Genomic DNA, 17426 nt, shown 5'->3' with positions numbered 1-17426 from the left:
TTTTTATTTCTGTTAAATCTAAATTCTATGAAAATCCTAGATAGTCTGTTTGAGCAGCAGATGGCAGCAAATTTACATGTTACTATTTGACGTATCAGGCTCCTCTCATGTCTGCAAGAATTCATGTTAGGAGTTAAGTAAAGTTAAGTTTTTCATCAGGTCTTGAAGGAATGCCAGACAGTCCATCAAACAGTTTTGCAGATAATCTTAAAAATGCCACACATGCGATGTGAACGCCTCCATCACATCATACTCATCCTGTGCATCACCGCTTAATGGGTGGTGGCAGGATGGAGCCACAGCTGAAGCCTCTAATCGTCCCCAGACCTCCTGCTCACCACTGTGGAAAATGGAGGTCAACGAGCGGGAAAATGATATCTTGCCCTCTGAGATTTTTTTTTTCAAATTCAAGACCTTCCATATTGCTTGTAACCTCAGAGAAGTTCATATGACAGAGAAACAAACCTCAGTTGAAAAGTTGAAGACAATATGAAGAGTGGTGTTGGGTTTAAAGCTGCCGGTCAGCATCTTTATCCATGTGTGATGGATGTGACTGCTCTGAGGAGGGCCATAAAGGAGAGATTTATTTCAAGCAACAAACAGTTTATAACCCACAACATCACATCCTAGGACATCTCTGAGAACATGCACATGCTGTTTTTCATCGTGTGTTTTTATATTTGTCAATAAAATGTTGATTTGATGTATAAATGCAGCTCACATTAAAACAGCCTCAGCCCTTTTCACCACTGGGAGCCAGAAGATGCAGCAGAAAGCTTTGGAGAAATCCGGTAAGTCGTCTTCTTCTGTGCAAATTGTATTTTTAAAAATCTTTTTAGCATCACAAGGTCCTCTTGAGGCTTTAACTCACTTACATTATTTTATTTGCATAAAGAGTTAATAAATAATGTGAACAAATGCTTTGTAGCTGAGTGTATGTGATTCATGTTTAAAAAAAAATAATAGAACTAAACATATATAATTATTTAAACAAAGCGGAGGAATTCTTTTTGGTTTTCTACCTCTAAATTATAGTGCTGCTATTTATTATGTGTTATACTCCCTATAAATGCTAAACAGGGCAGTTAAAATAAAACCCCTAAATGATTTTAATTGTGACATTACGCTCCCGCAGCTGCTATTATGAGATTATTATAGTGATTTTCCATTTAGAGAGATAATAAAATGGTTCACATCAGCAGCTGGAGAGCAGCGGATCCACCGTGTATTTAAAATATTGAGTTACATCCAAGAAACACACAGTCTACCTTCTTTAAGCCTGAACTCCTCTCAAGGTGAAGGAGGGAGTGGAGCCGGAGAGGAGGAGAAGGGGGCGGCGTTTGGAGCAGCGGTTTGGTTTTACGCACCAGAGTCCGATTCAGTGGAAATCCGTCAGGTCCAGGATCTCAGCAGTGCGCCGAGGATTTAACCATCTGTCCTTTAATCCAGCAGGACCGAGAGCTGCCACCTCTGCAGGGCTGCAGTCAGCTGCCGTCCGTCTCCAGCAGCGGTGAGTCCACTTTATTCCACACATTGGGGCTGATCATGGTGAAGAAACGGACAGCTGAATGACAAGTTCGCTCCAAGTGTGATTTAAAAAGACCAGCGGAGGTTCAGCAGGTGCAAAATCACTGTAGCCTCCAATAGATGTTAACAGTCTGTTCATGCACACACAACTTTATAATAGTGCACCTTTCATGAAGGGATGTTAAGGGTTAATACATGACTAGGCCTTATTGATCAGTTCAGACATTGATGACACTTATTCTTGGGTTGCCAGGTTGTGAAAACATGCTGCTCAGACTTTTAACCACTCACTTCTAACATCTATCCATAAAAGATGAACTTAGAGAACCCTTTGTTATTCCCTCAGAGGGGAAATTTGCAAAACAGATGAACACCTGCCAATGTTATTTTTGCGACCCAAAATGTCTTCCTTTGGGTGACTTTTATCATTCCATAAAAAAAAAATTTCGCTGATGAAGACAAAACTGAAAAGATAATCTGTGCAAATATGCAAGGAGTGCATATTTGTTCACCAAATACTTGACCCCCGACGTCCAGGATGCACCAGAGAGGATGTTCTGTCTTTAGTCAGAGGAAATAGTGGATGTTATTGGGGGCTGGGGGGGCCGGAGGGAGTCACTGATACTGTGGGTGATGGCTGCAGACTCATTTCTGAAGTCAGATTTATGAGAAAAGGAACAAGGAGACCTTTGAGGCCCTTAATCGGCTCAGTTGCAGGCGACATGATGGCTTGAGGGCGAAAACACAAAATAAAGCTCAACATGTTTCACACAGGTCCTTTTACGTTACGAAGCCACTCAGTCTCATTGGTTTAAAGTGATGTCATGTCTAGAGATTACAAATTTTGTTCCGGAGACTCAGCAGCCCCCCCCCAAAAAAAAGACTCCCAACCACCCACCCATCCAGCACCGCTCATAGTTTCCATCACCACACACACCATCCCCTTAACCAACACAATGTTCCAATGCATTTGGGTGAAATCAATACATTCATTGAAACAACTCCACTCTGCCTGTTTTCGTGAATGTAAGTGCGTTTGCGTTATTTTTTTGTTTGACACAGGCAGGAATTTCTGACTTCTGTCTAAGTTTAGAAAACAGAGGACGGAAGAATCTTTTCTTCTTTTTCTTCTTCTTCTTATGTTGAAACCACACAGTTTTGCCACGTTTTGACCGAAGTCGCATTCCTCTGAAATTCTTGCGCTGGGCGAAGGTTGGGCCTGTGTACAATCACTGGAGACAAGCCAGAGACAAATGAAACAGTAACAGGATGATGATTTTGGATTCATTAAACGACTGACTGCCTGTCCGGGACATTTGAGTCTCATGAGTCAGTCTCACTCATATCATTGTCTTTTCCATTTCCCATTCCGGCTGCACAGCATGGGAAGACTTGAAGTTTGACAAATTAGGAGGTAGATTGATCCATTTCCTCGCTGAGAGTCAAAGAAAGCGGTAGACACTGTTTTTACTGCTTTAATGTGAAGCTAACACATAACATAACTAAATTTGACAAACGTTTAACTAACACGTGTCTTTTTAAGTGATTTTTGGGCGCTTTCAAAACAACTTCACAGCATTTCCCTCACCTTTTAAGTTGAACTCAAACATTGAAGAAAGAGGTTTCTGTCCACTTGATGAATACAAGTCCAATCATTGTTCCCTTTCAGCTCTGATTTTGGTCTCCACCAGCTGTGGATTAAACAGTTTTATGAATCGGTGAGTTGAAGAGACGCTAGAAAGCATGTTTCATTACCTTTGGACATCTCGCTGTGTCCCCCTGTTCCCAGTCTTTATGCCAAGCTAAAATAACCAGCTGCAGCCGGTTTCCACTCCAGTTCGAGGTGAAGCTTCTTTAACGCGCTGATGCAAAGACAAATAAATGCAGCAGCAAACACAAAACAGAGACAGCAGGCCCAGCTCTTACTCAGAAAATAAACACTTGACACCAGGACGAGAGCTGGACAGCTGCCGGCTGGATGCTGAGGAGAAAATATGTTTACTTGTGTGTTTGTCCTGGATAATAGATGTTAGTATTCAGGTTCAGGCTGAATGTTTATTTGCACGGGTCAGTGCGAGGAACCAAAGATGCTTTATTTTACGTCGGTCTTCACTTTAAACTTTTTCAATATTCTCACTATTTTTGTCTTTTCTCCATTATGAGCAGACACATTTAAAAAATATGTAAATATTTTTTAGCTAAGCTAGTGGTTTGGCCCTTAATGGAAAAGTTGGCCGACCACTTTGGTCCAGCCTGATGCGTGGTAATGAAATTCATGGTCCCCAGAGGGTGAATCCTCATGATTCAAACTGACTTTCCTTCAAGCACCGTAATCTGCTCACAGCTCTCATTTGTCCCGTAGCTTTACTTAAGTGCTGTTTAGTTGTATTTGCCAAAGATGAGTGTGTTAGTCATATAACTGTTTGTTAATGCGACCATTATTGTGTGATTGGTAAAATCATAGTGGAAATTTTAACAGCACGAAAAAGGGAGTGTTGAAAATTCCTTCATCTCAGCAGAGACTCTCGTTTCCAAGACCAAACATTGACTTCACTTAAAGGTTCGCTTATTTTAAACTGGATCTTTCAGCAGCTTCTCGCTCTTCTGTTTTTATGTGACTAAGTTTCCATATTTACTGTAGATCATGTGATGACAACTGGATAAAATCCACGACCGCTTTCTGAGGAAGAAAACAGTAGTGGACCTCGCCTTAAAGTCTCTTCTTTTTCCGACGACTGGTAAAGTTTCCAGTGACAAATGGATAGTCACATGTTTAGTTTGAAATTCATGCTTCGTACAAAGACGAAGTTGTTCTTTCTACACACATAGAAAATAATCAGGAGACGACAGACGGATGAAACAGAATTGGGCGACGCTATGAAATGGTCCAACTGAGAACCTGAGCAGTAATCCTGACAGTCCAGTTTCAGATAACTGGGTGAAGAAATCTGGGCATGGTGGTGATGGGGGCGACCTTTCTTTCTTTCTTTTTTAAAGCTGTTTGTCAGCTCAGACGACAGCAGCAGAGGTAAGAGTGCAGCTGGAGACGCCATTGTTTCACAGAGTAAACAAACAGCCAGCTGGAGGCTCATAAAACAAATCCAGACACGTAATCTGTCTGCAAAAAGGTACTTTATTTCCTAATGTTATGATCTTAGTGTGACAGGTCATGTGTCATTAATACCCAATGGCACTGATCGTGTAACGGCCTCAGTGGAATTCAGCATAAAAGAATGGCTGTAAAAACCAAAGCTGGCCTAAAATACATCAGTTTTTCCATTTAAAAACTAATGATATGTTACAGCTCTGTCAAATTAGTGTCTCAGATTATAATCTCCGTTTATCTTAATGAGATCTGGAACAAAACGTGTGTGCGTGTTTCATTTTTAATGTGTGCGCAGCTTTGCGACCTGCAGGAAGTTTTCTAAAACAAATCCAAACGAATGTAATCGGTGTAATGTGTAATTTCTATCTGGTGATTGTGATCATTGTATTAGTTCAGCAGATTTCAGAGTGGAAAAATCATATTTTTGAATTATCGCCTGAACAGCACAGTTGAATCCATCTCACCAAACTGACCAAGACTGATGTTCGAGTTCTGCCAGCTCGGTGTCTAAAAATACCATCGGTGTTTAAAACAGGAGGGAGTAATTTGTCGTGGTGAGCGCTTTAATCAGAGACAACAAAATGCACAATGTGTGTTTGTTTTGATTTGTTGTGCGTGCAGCCTGAATTTGCCTTGTGATCTGCAGGAAACCACACCACATTGAGCGTCTTTGTGCAGGGGTTGAAAGAGAGCGCAGTCATCTGACGGCCTGAAGAGACCGGCCTTGTTTTTCCTTTTTTCAGTTACAGTTTATAGCTGCGACCAGGAGGGTGTCACTTTCCCTCAGTGCTGCAGGGCACTTTCCACATCCACTATTGTGCCGACATCAATATTCTCATTCACCTCCCCAAATCCAGGTTGTGTAACTCAGGAGTCACACAATATGGGGACTGTTCTGAGCAATGGAAGCCATTAAAGCAGCCTCACCCATTTCAAGGGGAGTAACCGGTGAAGTGGGGCGGTAATTAAAACCCAACTTTGTTACACGTCTCCTCGTTTTAATTAAAAACACTCGCGGTCTGTGGCTGTTACAGGACAAAAGCGAGGAGCTGTGACATTCGTGCCACAGTACGGCCCTGACACATCGGATGCTTACGACTTTTAATCGTGCTGTGTGACTTTGTGTCCTGATGAAGGAATGATTTTACCACCGTGACTGTCCCTATCCAAAAATGCTCTCGTTGGTGATGTTAACACTGAGGCTGTCGCTCATCAGATTTCTTTCCACTTTTGGAATTTCTGTTATCCGTCATAGAAGCGCTGCAGCTGAGAAGGGGAAAGGAGTCATTTCGAGAGTATTAGCATAGATGAACTTCTAAAGCAGTAAAAACAACACAAAAAAAAAAAGGCGCCGAGGAATGAATGAATAGCTTGTGACAGATTTACCAACATTTATTTGTCCCTCTGTGTTTCACCACAAGTGACAGTGGTTTTCATCATGGAATAATCTGGTTTGTAAACCTCACACACAGCTCTAAATTCCTCTTCGGGGGAAAATAAACTCTAACACCCAGCAGAGCACTGATGGCTTGCAGAGTTCCTGGCTCAGGCCGTAAGAAACTGTCAGGTTGTTGAGGAGTGAAACAACAGCAGCGAGCCATGAAGGGACATGAGACAGGAGGCTCGATTCCTGCGAGACAGTTGCCATTTGGCTGCCACTACAAAGCGCCTGCAGCCAAGTGGGTGCGGTAAATCTCTCACCGGGACAGACAGTGTATCAGTGAAGAATGTGCGCTCATCAAGGTGAATTGTGGGCTTAAATAGTTTCAGCAGCTGTGCTACTAGAGAGAGAAAGAGAGAGAGTACTTAGAGAGGATGGATGGGTGTTTGGTTTAACGTCCAGTGGCGAGGAGGAGAACGGGGTATTCCTGGGTGTGGTCCAAGGCGACACCTGTAGAGGAGCGGGGTCGCCTCCTGAACCAGGCGCTGGCTGCCAGTGAACTGTGCCGGACAGCTGATATTACAGCGTGTGTAGATGAGAAACGGCGTTTGGTGTTCATCTGTCGCCTTAAAAGGACAGCAGCTTCACTGGTGGACGGATGAAGATAAAAAGTGCGACATTACATCTGAATCGTGTTATTCGGCGCTGACAAGAAGGCTCGTTATCGGTCAGCAGTCTGAATTTCACCAGAGTTGAACTGAATAACTTTTCCAGACTTGTCACTCAAGAGTGAATCTATCTTAAATAACGTCGTCAAATTTGTAATGCAGCTGACTCACAGTTTGTACTTGACTCAGTTTTCACTCAACTGTTTATGGGTCTTAATAATATTTGTATTGTGCTGCTGACTATAAAATAATAACGGGCTGTCCTGTGGGGACCACAAAATACTGGATTTTCATTCAATGCTGTTCTGCTTTGGCACCGGTCCTGTAAGAATTCTCCATAAGATGCCCAGAGGAGAGTTGGATGAAAGCAGACAGCTGCGAACCGCAGAATGTGTTTGCAGATGTTGTGGCTCAGGAAGAGAAACATAAAGAACAAAACTGAGGAGACTATGTCCGGAAGGAAAACCATTGTTCTGCCACCATGGACGTGGATGGACAAGAATAGAAACCGAACCTCTTAAGACATTCGAGGAGGGAAGTTGGGCTGATTTCCCCGTTCAGACAGCAGTCTGACAGAGAACAGACGGGGGATGCAATGTTTTGTCTCTGTTTGGTTTTCCTCCATGATGTGTTGATCCCCTGGAAGAGGACGCAGCGCCGTTATCTGCAGGGAGGGATGTCCTCGGTTCCACGATTAACATGGCGTTGGGAGAAAAAGTTGCCCGAGTCCCGGAGGAGAGGGAGTTTGGACTTCTGGCGTCGGCTTTAGGATGTGACTGAGAGCAGACGTTGTTTATCCCCCTTATGTTTATCTGAAATTACTGCATCATTGGTTATTAGAAACAAAATGTTTGATAGCAGTCAGACATGAGGAATGTAAACTGCTCCTCAAAGATGACAGAGCAGATGCATACTGTAATGCTTGGAGGTTCTGGTACCTTTAAAAACCAGCTTTATGGCGCGAGAAGCCTTCGTCATGGTCCGTGTTTGGAATCTGGCCAGCACCACTACAAACTACACTCAGAACTTCTCTGAGAAAAAACGAGTGGGCATCATTTGGCTTGCACAGAGTTCTTGTCATCTCAGCGAAGCGGATGACGTCCTCCTCTGCCGCTTGGTGGGAGGGTATCGCCTCATTCCTCGGTCCCTCTGGGAGATTTCAAAACCAGAAAGGTTTCTCAGCGGCTCCAAGTTGAACAAACCTCCTCTTCTTGACATTGTAGCAACATGTCAGAGTCCAAAATAAGGAGGAGGGGGACGTTATAAACAACAACTGTCTCCAAGTGAAATATTTAAAGTGTCCATCTTTGTAGATGTAATCCAGACATTGCTGTCCTGAGCATGAACATACACCCACCACCGTATTCAGTTTTCAGCCCTGCCATGTCGTAACTGTTCCACAGGAGGGATTTTAACCTCCCACACATCATTTCCTCGCCCAGTTAGGGCCTCGCTGTCTTCAGGAGTAACGAGGATGTCGTTGTCTATGTGCCACGTCTTATTTCCACCTGTCCTTCCTGGAGGTGTGGCTGTGTTGTGTCTCTTTGTTGTCATTTTGCATCAATTTGTGGTTGTGCACTATCTGTCTTCGGTTGTTTTGTGTCACTTTGTGGTGCTTATGTGTCTCCTTATAGTTGTATGTAGAGCCTTCTGCCCGGGGCCCGTGAGCCAGTGGGGCATCAGAGGGGGCATGTGCACCCATGGGCAATTTTTTTTTTTTTTTTTTTAAGTTATAATTCATCTGGCAGCTCACTATATTTTACCATCTACTATGAATTTCATCCACCCAAGATGAATGTAGTTTCTTCACATTTCTGTTTCAAAAATGTTTTCTCTCAACACAACTTGAGCGACTATATCTCTGTGTGAAGCAGCGACGTGTACTGTAGTTACCGACTGTTGAGACAAGTTGTATAAACAAACTGTGCAAATTTAGGCCTGTTTCAAACTGGACACGTCAACTCCTTTGTTTTCAATCACAACAATCAATTTCCAGAAAAATATCATTAGTTGTGTCAGTTGTGCTTTTTATATCTCACTTTGCTCGCATGTGGTTTCCAGTTGCAGTCTCCAAAATATCTGTCACCACATGAGTAAGAAATATAATTTGGATTTAAGTCAGGATTTCAGATCCCCTCCTCATCCTCACTCTCAGAACTAGTAGGAATATTTACACACCATCTTCAAGGTCGATAAAGAGGACATGAGGGACATTTTAGAGTTGATGTTAGGAGATGTCCCCCCGTGGGATTGTGTTGTGTGAAACATACAGGCACGCAAGACATAAAAAGCCTCATAATGAGTCAGTTGAGCTTTGGGACGTAATTGATCCCGTTAAAAGACTGTTATGAGAAAATGTGGGCCAGTTAAAAACAGGACAAAGAGGCATTGCAGCTGAAATTGAAAAAGTGTCTTGGGAAATATTGTATTTGTTTACATTTCAGATTCAGTTTTTTTTAAAGACAAACTGCTCGTTCTAGGAAATAAATCGGCAGCAGTAAGTGAGTTTGATTCAGAAGCAAAAGCTCGTGTTTTTCTTTTAAAATAAAAGGAGGCCTGAGTGACTTTGACTCAAAAAAGTTTCACGACTGCTTCAGTTGATAAGATCACAGTAATTTAATTACATATAAGAAGTTTAAGTCGCAGCAAAACTGAGCACATCTTGATGACATTACAAGTTGGGTTTTCTTGTTTTGAACAGCAAAGGAAATAATGGATTCATGAGAAAGTTCTGCACAAAAGAAGTAAACAAGATGAATGAATTTCCCTTTAGACACAAGCCAACACAGATCAAAACGCCCCCGAGAGCCTTTGAAACTGACAACACTGTTTCAGTTCAGCTCCCAACAGTTAATATGGTTTGGTTGTCCTTTCTCAAAGCCAAACTGCTGCAGGGGGTTTTGTACCAGAATGAGATGGAGGAAGAGGTTAGTGAGCGATGATGAAACGTGAGGAGCAGTTTTATCATTACAGTACTTCTTTTTACGATGCAGTGTAAAAAAATTAATCTGGGACATTTAACTGCACTGTGGTGCCTTTCATTCTGATATTTCTCCAACTATAGCTTTAAATAACTGATTCTATCAGGTGGATGCACCATTTTTAAAAGCCTCAACAATACTCCCTCTGCTCATAAATCCTCCCTTGACTCCTTGAAACCAGATGAAACATTATTTTGGAGGAGAAGATGTTGCCGAGGAGGCCTGAGATTTAAATCTGACCTCCTACAATCTGTCAGTCACACAGTAGCCACATCTTTATGCATCCCCCTATTTAAGGCCTGTTTCCCTCTAAACTTTGATTATCTAAATTAAAATCAGGTTTTATTGAAGAAGACTATAAAGTAGAGACTGAGGTTGTGAACCCATTGGGAAAATGTTTACCGAGGTAATAAATCAAGTGAGGAGGAGGGCCATGTTCCCATAGACTTCAAGTTTCTTTGCAGGTTCAAGACTCTTCAACGCTGGTTTAATTTTTCAGCCCTGATGCGATGATCCATTTTTACAGCCTGTCTACGCTCTCGGCATGTTCCCCCCGAGACAACATCATCTGTCGTCACACTCTCCGCTGTTACACAATGACATCCAGCTGTAAATCCATCGTCGCTGCAGCGAACTCCACCCTGACCGACTACCTCATCGACTCTCTCAAACTAAACTGTGCTAAAGCCAAGATTATCCGCACCCTTCCCAAATCCCTCGCCAAAAGCCACCATCAATAATCCCAATCTCCCTCCGTAAAACATCCGTTCCCTCGGCGTAATTACTGACAGCAGTCTTTTTTTTTATTGAACACCAGGCCAAAGCTGTTACCTAAAAGATCAACTCCACTCAGCGCATTTATACCTTTTTCTCTCACTGGTCCTGGTTAAACAAAAACAAAACAAACTCAGTTTCTGAGTCCATAAAAACACCTTAACTTTGATATATTTTATGGCAGAGGTTCTAGTTCAGTACCTAAGAACAAGAGTTTAACACGAATCCAACATAAAAATGACATTTGATCAATCTTTTTTTTTATTGTAAGTCAGACTGAGTGTTTAAAGTCATGAAGGAGCTTCTTTACCTGCTATGTGAAACCTTTTTGAGTCCCGATAGATAAAAAGCTTATTTCCCATCTGTAAAAGTCTCTTTCTCTCTTCTGTCCAGTTAATCTCACTCCCCTCCTCCTCCTCCTCCTTCCTGCTGTCTTCTTGCTGATACTGAAGTTTAAACCTTTTTTCTCAGACGATCAGCGTGAAAGAAGACACTATGAGCGACCGATTCGACTGCAAAAACTGCAACGAGTCCCTTTACGGACGCAAATACATCCAGGTGGAGGACAACCCTCACTGCATCCCCTGCTACGACCGTCTGCATGCCAACACCTGCCAGGGATGTAAAGAAATCATCAGTCACAATGCCAAGGTAAGCCAGCTGTGTGACAAATTCATAAATTCATCCCTTTTGTTGTCCATTTTCCTGTCAACGGGACCGTCGTTAAAAAAAATTAACACTGTGTTTTATTGAAGAAAACTTGAAACCATAAACTATTTAGGAAAATGTTTACTGAGCTAATAATCCAACAGAGAAGTAGGGACATTTTCCCATACACTTCAAAACAATCATTAGGTAGAGTGTAGCATTAGTTTCTCTTTTCAGTCTGTGGCTGAAGCCATACTGTTTTGTATAATTAGGATGAATTCATCATGAAAATGGTTGATTATTCATATTATGTCAGTCACTGATTGTCTGAGCTCTAATATTAATTATTATTAGATATTAATGCATCACGATATGAATCAAATCATATGTGATAGTATCACATAACAAGCATCTAGAAGTTACATAATGGCGGTTTCTAGTATTTTTTTTTTTACTTCTTCCACAGATTTTTCCGTCTGCTACAGAAAAGTGTGTAATCCCCTCGAGTTTAATTCAAAGCCTTAGTGAGTGAAAATGAAAAACACTGACGCTGCAGGACGACCAAAGTCCTGTGAATTAGGGAGTCTCTGGCAGTGAATTATGTTACTGCCTTCTTTGGACATCCCTCCTCCGCAGAAGACGTCACGACCCGTCCTCTCCCCTCTCAGACGGTTGTGTCTTTTACTCTGTTCGACTAATTCCTCAAAAATGAGTTCAATGGGAACCTTTATCACGACGCGTGGTTAAACTGTAGATGAACTGGAGCACAAGCAGAAAAATCCCAATCTGAGTTATTCTAATTGAAGAAAATGAAAGATTTGACGTTTTGCACAGCAGCAGGAAAACTTTGGGTTTGAACTCATGTCGGCAAACATCCAAAGCTCTGGAGCGTCTTTGTGTGGGAAACTGAATCCTGCAGCTGACCGGGACATCTGACCTCCGAGCAGATGGGGGGCAGCAAATAGACTCTTCCTGTGAGGAACAATAACACAGCCTGTGTTTTCATTAACTTTCAGTTTTGGGGTTTTGAATAAAGCAGAGTTGCGTTTCCTATTGTCAAAGAAATCCTCCAAGGGCTCCAAAACCGACCGTGAATACACAATAATAGGAATAAAAGCTATTGGCCTTTAAATGCTCCCCATCTTCTTTACCCTCTCTGTGACACTCAACTCTAAACCCATCGGTCCAATTGAAGCCACATCTGTGAAAAACACTAAGAAATATATTATATTTCATTTAAAAACGGCTCAGTAACGGCCGTCCCCAGCTGGGCACTATAGGTTTAAATAAATCTTCTTAAAACAAGCAGCAGCTGTCGATTTCTATGTGTGGACTTCCACACATTTGATCAGTAATTACCGCAGCATATGTGAAATCTTTCAGCACTTTGGATCGCCGACGTTTCTGCTGATGCCGACAGAGATAATGATGAAATCCAAGTAGTAAAATTTGTCGAGTTGGCTCAGCGATGACGGTCATAAACTGCGACTCGTGAATCCAACTTTCAGTTCAAACTGGAGCGGCTTTAAATGAAGAAGCCCCGAATTTTATTACATTAACCCGTCTAGTTAATCTGTCTGTATGTTTCCTTTGTTATTTTGCCTGCTCTTGTTTCATCTCGTCTTTCAGATGTGTGTGGTTACAGATTTTCATATCTTGACTGGAATCTGAACCTCCTTTTAGCAAAAATCCTAACAATGACTTTATACCATGAGGGGAAATGTGTCTTTCTGGTTTGGATGCACTTGAACCTTGACATATTTTGCAACAGATGCTCGGCCTGACACTCCCTGTCCTCTTCCTCCAGGAGCTCTTCTACGAGAACAGACATTACCACGAGCATTGCTTTCGCTGTTTCCGCTGCGACCGATCTCTGGCAGACGAGCCTTTCACCAGCCAGGAGGACGCGCTGGTGTGCAGCGACTGCTTCTGCAACGAGTTCTCCTCCAAGTGCGTCGCCTGCGACAAGACGGTCATGCCAGGTAGAGACGAGAAAGGCCGAGCCATCAGGAGGTTCCCGCCCTGAATCAGGCGTGACAGCTTAGATGTGACAGAATGATTGTTTTCTCGCTCTGGTGAAAATTTCTCCCAGCAGTCTTCAGGTCCGGCCGCTGTGACGACACGAGCACAGCAGTGGTGTCGGATGACTGAACATTACTCGGGCTTGTGGGTAGTGTGGGATTATTATAACTCACCAGTTCTGTTCTGAACTGAGCATTTATTTTCCTCAGTTTCTGTTCCGCCTGGGATGCCTTTGAAAGCCGCTCTCCTCCCCCGCTAAAGGGCAGCCAAGTTCAAGTTCAAAACACCATCATGGTCATGCTTTTGGTCTTCATCTCAGGTGCCAGAAGTTGTAAAACTAGTCCAGTGGTTAAATGATATGACATCCAATTTTATAAGCATGGCTGCTATCCGACTTCTCCGAACCTCCACTGAGCCGTGTGTTTTGCAGACTTATGGGAGTCGCCTGAACGCTGGCTGAAAAACTATTGTTCAGATGCTGTGCAGCAGTGTTTGTCAGGTAGATCACATCTTTGTTGCGGCTTGTCAGATGGAATTGATGGGAGGTAACCTGAGGTGGCTGTAGGATGCCGGAGGCCTCTGTACAAACAAGTTTAGCCGTCACACTGAATGATCGCCATCAGATTCTTACAGTTACAGCACAGCAGGGCACCGATCAAAGGAAACATCCAACCCGCCATCTTTTCCCTCATCTCCTCTCTGTCTCCCTGACAGGATCACGGATGTTGGAGTACGGCGGCTCCGCCTGGCACGAGGACTGTTTTGTGTGCCACGGCTGCGAGAAGCCGATCGGTTCCGAGGCCTTCATCCCAGACCAGAACAACTACTACTGTGTGCCGTGCTATGAGGGCCGGTTCGCTCCTCGCTGCAGCCACTGCAAAAAGGTGAACCAGGCCTCAATGTGGCTGGTTTTCATTACTATAATTCATCATTTATTAAATGATTTCTAGAGTAAAAGGACACGTTTAGGCAATCATTAAACATCGCTGGAAGACTTATATTTATGTATTTATATCTAAATATGATTTTAAGGGTTGGTATTTTTTTTTGTTGGTATTTCATGTACCACATTAAATCAGTAAATTAAATTTAACTTGTTTTAAACATCTAGGAGTCAAATCACAACATAGACATTTCATAAAAAGCAGAAAACCCAAATATGAAGACACGAGAGACCACACAGTGGCCAGAAGCAAAGAAATCAGGGACTTAACTTGGCACATTTTCTATAGACAGCTTGTGTTTGCGTCCCGCAGGCTCTCACTAAAGGTGGGGTGACCTACAAGGACCAGATCTGGCACAAAGAGTGTTTTTTCTGCACCGGCTGCACAGTTCAGCTGGCAGGTCAACCCTTCACCTCACAGGGAGAGAGTCCGTACTGCATCAAGTGTTTCAGCAGCCTCTACGCCAAAAAGTGTACCGGCTGCAACACGGCCATCACAGGTCAGTACGGCAGTCTGGATCACCAGGAGAAACACAAATGCAATATTTGTGATCTCAGTCTGGGTTTTTGTCACTCATCGTTACTCCTGTTTGTCTTAATCAACTACAACAACTAAAGGTTAAAATGAAGTGAAGATCTGTAGCGAACAAGTTTAGGCAGTCGGGTGACTCCGGTTTGAAATTGCATGAAACATCTTTGTGTTGTGTTTTTATTTTCCTACAATCCAAAGAAAGGCCTTCACAATTGCAGCAACACTGTTAAACATCCTTTGAATGCAGTTTGTGCAGCAACAGCTGTAGAAAATATTCAGCTGACAGCTCCCATACTGAGATGTCGATACAAAAGTTTGGCCAGAGCGGCTGAAATGCAGATCGTAAATACTATCCTAACAAAAAGGAATTTAAAACCTGCAGCAGCTGATGTTATTCCGCCTTTTGGAAGGAATGAAGTGCGTAACACTGAGGTAGCATCATCCTTTAAGTTGAGATGTTTGGTGGTTTATTCCACCATGCAGTGGTTACAGGGCAACATTAGCTTTCATTTAGAGTAATGTTTCTTGGCATTTGATAAATTTGAAACCCAGCAGTCTCTCTTTAAGCTCTATCTTTGGAAATATCCATCTCCTTAGCTGATAAATGCTCCACCAGCTGGCCTGTAACTGTGTTTGTCTGCGGTTTGGTGCTCAGCAGGTGAGGTATTAAAGATTTTTAACCGAAAACAGCTGCAGTAGAAAGCAGCACTATCTTAGCATGAGAAGTGAATCTTTCTGACTCGCTGTAAAGCTCCATAAAAAACGAGAGAAGCTACAAATACAGCTGATATTTGTCTTTGTCTTTGTTGTTATTCAAAAATATATATACTTTTACCAACTTCTTGTCTGGACGGGGGCCATTTCAGTTTATACTGACAACAACTCAAATTACAGACCTGTTGGATTTAAAAAAAGGGAAATTCAACAAGAGACAGTGCGGCACTGCAAGCCCAACACTTTATTGTTAACTCTGGCTTTCTAGTGTGAAAAAAGAAACTAAAATTCATTCGACCACAGCTCTGAACCAGAACCCCAGCAGGTACACACAGCTCAGTGTGTTCTTATTATTCCTGCCAAATCTCGATGTTATCTGGAATTCATTTACGGTATTTCCTGAATGTTGCGAGGCTGTTATTACACTCCATTGCCCACCCTCAGTAAAACATTCCTTCATTAATTGCCCTCATGCTGTATGTCGCTCTCGCAGGGTTTGGAGACGGAAAGTATGTTTCTTTTGAGGAGCGTCAGTGGCACCAGCCCTGCTTCAAGTGCTCCCGCTGCTCCGTGTCACTGGTGGGCTCCGGCTTCTTCCCCGACCGTGACCTGATCCTGTGTACAGACTGCAACAGCGAAGATTGACCCCGCTGACCCCGCCCGCACCCAAAAACGGCAAAGTGTCAAACGACATTGCTGTCGCCGGCAGAGAAACTGTCACACCTCAGCTTTGCACAGTAACACTAATTCAGCCACAGTCTCCAGCTGAAACCAAGCTCAGTATTCACAAGTCAGAACTCCTATCAGCCTTTAGCACGTTGAACTGTTGGTATAAATTCTGCAGAAATGTCCTGTGGGACCTTTTAAAGTACACATCAAAGAATTGATTAGAAATTCAAACTATACATAGCTCTAAATTAAGCCTTTTGTTTATTCCTGAAGGAAATAGCCAAATATCTTGAAGAACAATTAAAATTGTAACGTCATTGGACTTTTTAAAAAGAAGTATCCCAATATCTGAAACTCCCTTGCTTTCTTGTCAATTGTACGTAAGCTTATTCAACTTTGGCCAAAGTTTCTTCGCCGCTTACATCGACTGTCACTGGTGTACATGCAATAATAAATGCCATAAAACAAAGGATTGTGTAGAACTGAATTCATTTTTTTCTCTACGAACTGAATATTTTACATCAAAATTATTACAGCAGCGATTGTAATTCCAGGGAGTACAACAAAAAACTCGTGTTTGTTGTTGTAAAGCAACAAATTTGTGCACAATTTGGACACAGAGCCAAATCAGCAGCTGGTGGTTTCACAGGAGTCATGTAGCAGCCAGGGGCAATAAGCACAAACAAAACCACAGCGTGTCATTCATACTATGTGTGTCTGAATCCAGGCTTTCTGCTGCTTTAACAACAAGAAAAATTCTATTTCCTGATATGGTGAATTACTCCTTTAGTGCTTATCAAACAGGAGCGTCTTCAAAGTGTAAAATACATTTCATATAGGACTAAAAAAAAAAAACTGAAAGTAGACCCTCGATATTCTCATTGACAAAAAAAAAAATCCCATGAAGACTTTCCCTTCACATAATTTACATAATCTGCCTAAATATTTACAGTTCAGGCTCCTGGTACTGATCTGCGCTGATTGTGTTTATACAGAGGCTGTGCCAGGCGAGTATCCATGTCAGCCGGAGGGACCAGCTGACAAGACGATGTGGTTTAGAGACAAGGGTTTAAAAGGTCAAGCTCTTTGGATTTACAGCTGTACCTGGTTGTTTTTATCTTTTATAGGGCCAGAAAGTATTTTTAATTTGACAGAAATACAGTTTAAAAACACAGAGTTGGGCTTACTTCGGCTCACTCCACCTCAACAAATCCAGAAAGGCTTAATGAGCTTCGCTGACTTTGAGAATATTATCACAGCAATTAGAAAAGAAGATGGAAAAGCCGAAATATAACATTTAAAAGTGCAGTCGGCTCTGACAGGCGCTGATGTAAAAATATGAGCGCTCTTCTCACTCCAGGCCTGTGGTGTTCCCTCATAAACTGGGAAATTTTACTGTCAGGCGGTGATATACATTCGCTGTAACTTTCTGCGTTTGATTATCATTTATGACCCAGAGCT

General features: G+C 42.5%; 1 protein-coding gene across 1 annotated transcript; it reads left to right on the top strand.

Annotated features, from left to right (window-relative positions):
* Positions 1-1283: 1283 nt before the first annotated feature.
* Positions 1284-16434, top strand: LOC115050708 (four and a half LIM domains protein 3-like). Its single transcript, XM_029513702.1, has 6 exons — positions 1284-1510; positions 10909-11088; positions 12893-13067; positions 13822-13991; positions 14364-14550; positions 15790-16434. Exons 2-6 carry the CDS (start codon positions 10933-10935, stop codon positions 15939-15941), a joined length of 840 nt encoding a protein of 279 aa, XP_029369562.1. The 5' UTR covers positions 1284-1510; positions 10909-10932; the 3' UTR covers positions 15942-16434.
* Positions 16435-17426: the final 992 nt, after the last annotated feature.

Source organism: Echeneis naucrates, chromosome 11 (assembly GCF_900963305.1).
Source record: "Echeneis naucrates chromosome 11, fEcheNa1.1, whole genome shotgun sequence".
In the NCBI taxonomy this organism is placed as follows: domain Eukaryota; kingdom Metazoa; phylum Chordata; class Actinopteri; order Carangiformes; family Echeneidae; genus Echeneis; species Echeneis naucrates.
The sequence above is the reverse complement of the archived record's forward strand: the minus strand, read 5'-3'. Positions and strand labels throughout refer to the sequence as shown.